The sequence below is a fragment of the Poeciliopsis prolifica genome, unplaced genomic scaffold (assembly GCF_027474105.1).
Source record: "Poeciliopsis prolifica strain line A6 unplaced genomic scaffold, Auburn_PproV2 SCAFFOLD041, whole genome shotgun sequence".
Lineage (NCBI taxonomy): Eukaryota > Metazoa > Chordata > Actinopteri > Cyprinodontiformes > Poeciliidae > Poeciliopsis > Poeciliopsis prolifica.
In genome coordinates, this window is record NW_026562416.1 from 1,126,514 (window position 1) to 1,130,000 (window position 3,487).

General features: G+C 48.2%; 1 protein-coding gene across 1 annotated transcript in view; it reads left to right on the plus strand.

The window, feature by feature from the left end:
- Positions 1–686: 686 nt before the first annotated feature.
- sdc2 (syndecan 2) overlaps positions 687–3,487 on the plus strand; it is a 7,399-nt gene continuing 4,598 nt past the window's right edge. The window contains exon 1 of the mRNA XM_055054999.1: positions 687–968. Within this exon, the coding sequence (XP_054910974.1) occupies positions 912–968 (57 nt within the window). The 5' untranslated portion in view covers positions 687–911. The remainder of the gene's footprint in view (positions 969–3,487) is intronic.

A 3,487-nucleotide genomic window follows, 5' to 3' on the forward strand; every position in this document is an offset into this window, starting at 1 on the left:
AAACAAAAATACTCTGAAATTTCAGATTATTGATTTTTCTTCCCAGTTTCTAAATAGCTTTCAGTCATTTTATTAAATTATGTGACCAGGTGGAGCAACAATGATTGTTTTACTGTTTTTTATGTGATCTTATGAAACTATATTGGGATCAAAACGTTGTAACTTGAAAAAAATGTAAATAAAAGATTTCACTTTTTTCTTCGGTTTAAAAAGTATTTTTGAGTTTTAAAGGTTTTTGAAATCTGTTTCTTGTCTTGGTTACACACTTTCTGACCGCAGTGTAGCTCCATAGGCCGACCTGGGAGGAATTCAGGCCCTGAATGCTGCAGCAGGACAGAAGCTCAGCAGATAATCCAGACTCTGCTGGACTTCCACAGATTTATCCTTCTGGTTCTGGTTCTGGTTCCGAGTCCAAGCTGTTGAGTCTGGGTCACACAGATGGTCTCAGGTCTCACCTGCCTTCCCTTTGCGCATGCTCAGTGGCGGTGAGCTCAGCAGTCCCCGCCCGGGCGGTGCGCGGCCGGATGCGCCGGTGATGGAATGACGCGCAGCCAAAACGTCTCCAGTTTTATCTGATCCATAATCAATAATCATGCTGATCATCAGCCGCTTGATGATCAGCTCGTACTAGGTCTGAGTCTCGCGGTAACTCGCTCTCAGAGGCGCGCGCGCGCGGGGTCGGCGGCGCGCGCGCGCCTCCGTGCTCGTCCCAGCCGGCGCGCGCTCCCGCAGAGGATCGGATCGACGTGTCTCGGGCTCCGGTCTCACGCGCTCCTGCACTTTGAATTCGGTCCGATTTCCGGAGTTGAGGAAGAGGAAGAGAGGAAGGAGGAGGAAGGACCGGCAGGACCGGGAGAACCGGGAGAACCGGGAGAACCGGGAGCAGCTGGATCACGACCGGAGCTGGAAGAATGAGGAGCGGCTGGATTCTCCTGAGCCTGGCGCTGAGCTGCCTCTGCGGGGCCGCGGTGAGTGGGGCAGGGGGACCGGGGTCCGCGGGGGTCCGTGGGGGACCGGGGGGGTCCGCGGGAGTCCGTGGGGGACCGGGGGGGTCCGCGGGGGTCCGTGGAAGACCGCGGGGGTCCGCGGGGGTCCGTGGGAGTCCTGGTGTGTTCAGGTGCAGCTGCGGGGCTCAGACACACCAGTTATGATTTCGATCTGGTTCTGTAAAGACTTCATGACTTGAGGCGTGTGTGTGTGGGGGGGGGGGGGTGCGCGCGCGCGTGTGTTTTCATCATCAGAATAATCAATTATTCTATTAGCTATAAAATTAAAATAAACGTAAGAATTCTGCTTAAAATAAGAAAATTATTAAAACATTTTCATTTTACGATTTAATTTGTGAAACTGTCATCTGAAAAGGAAGCAGCCCTCATCAACCACCAGATTTACTTTATTTTAGAAGTGTGGCCTTCACTCAGAGGGCCACAATCGGCCCCCGCCCCGCACTTTGGACACCAACAGGTCCGATCCTGAACTTGGAACCGGTTTGGAAAAGTGAACAAAATTCCTGCAACAGAAGCGAAAACTGTGAGGTTGTGAAATTAATAAATGTGACCTTTGACCTCAGCTGCCATGAACGACTGACCTGATTAGCCAATCACAGAGCAGATCGTTCAGAGTCGGAGAAGCCAAACCTTTCCAGCCCAGATGGTTTGGATCAGAGCGGCGACTCGGCACCGCGACGCCGTCTGGTTCTCATCATGGTTACCATGACAAGCATGTGAGCTGTTAGCATGTCGCGTTTTCACGCCTGACCCAGATGAGTCAAAACCGCCGAACCGGCTCCAGCAGTCCGACGTCTTCAGACCTGGAAACACCTGGAAACAACCTGGAAACACATGGAAAAATCTGGAAACACCTGAAAAAAACCTGGAAACACCTGGAAAATACCTGGAAACACCTGAAAAATACCTGGAAACACCTGAAAAATACCTGGAAACACCTGGAAAATACATAGAAAAAACCTGGAAAAAACCTGAAAAAACCTGGAAACACCCGAGAAATACCTGGATTTAAATTAAACGCTAAATATGTAATTAACCAACTAAACATTTAGTTATGAAACTAAAGATTTTCATCTTTAGTTCACCCTGCATATTTAGTTTGAAGTAAATGTGTAACTAAATCATTTTCTAGCTCCAAACTAAATATTTAATTAGCAAACTAAATGTTTAGTTTCAATGTAATTTAGCTAACAAGCTAAGTAGTTAGCTTGAAGCTAAATGTTCATCAAAGTGAAAATGTTTGTAACCAACTAAAGGCTCCAAACTAAACATTTAGTTCAGAGCAGATGTTTCATTTTTTATGGTTTTTAGTGTTTTATTTCTCTGATGGCAGACAGGAAGTGTCTGTCCGCCAAAATAAAAGCTGCCAGCAGTCTCTGTGGAATCTTTTCACTTCCCTCTACTGACCAGAACCAGAACCGAACCTGGGTCGCCATGGCAATACTGACAGTTCCTGTTCGGGTCGGTTCTGTTGGGTCCGGTCTGAGAAAACTTTGGATCTGCAGGGATTGATTAGTGAACTCATCACGTTCTGTGGGCCGGTCCATTCACACAGAACCAGGTCCATTCACACAGAACCAGGTCCATTCACACAGAACCAGGTCCATTCACACAGAACCAGGTCCATTCACACAGAACCAGCCATTTCAGCCTCCTCTGAAGAGCTCATTAATATTCACTCAGTAACTTGTTTGTCCCAGGATCTGGACCGACTCCAGAACCAATCACAGCCGGCTAACCTCTGACTGACCCAGTACACAGAACCGGTCCTATGGGAACTGAAGGAGTTCGATGATCCTTCACCTGTCGGACACATTGACAGAACCGAACCGGACCAAGGAGTCATCAGAATGACTTGGACTAGTCCGTCGGTTGAGAGATCCGAAGATGTTGAGGCAGAACCTGCAGAACCTGCAGTGGTCCCAGGTTCTGCCCGGGTTGCTGGATCAGTTCCTCTGGTTCCTTCAGTAAACGACCCGGTTAGACGATCAGCTGCAGCATCCAGAGGAGAGGCTGCAACCTCAGTGGAACCTGGTGAGGAACCCGCTGGTCTGGGTTGAACAGAACCATCAGAACCGACCTTCTGTTTGGACCAGACGGTTTGCCGCTTCAGGTTCTGGTTGACAGCTGAGCTATTGGACCTTGGCGGTTCTGTTCCCCTTTTATATATTTAGCTCAGAGCTAAGAATTTAGCTTAAACAGTTCTGAATGAATGAATGAATGAATCGCTGGACGTTTTATTGGTTTTTATCTTATGACAGGATAAAAAACCCAAATCAGATTTTACTGTGTAACTTTATAAACGGCTCCAGGGAACTACAGCAGAACCAGAACCAAACCGGTTCTGGATGTCCTGCAGCAGCTTTCAGGTCCAAGTGGACACACACACACACACACACACACACACACAGACACACACACACACACAGACACACACACACACACACACACACACACAGACACACACACAGACACACAGA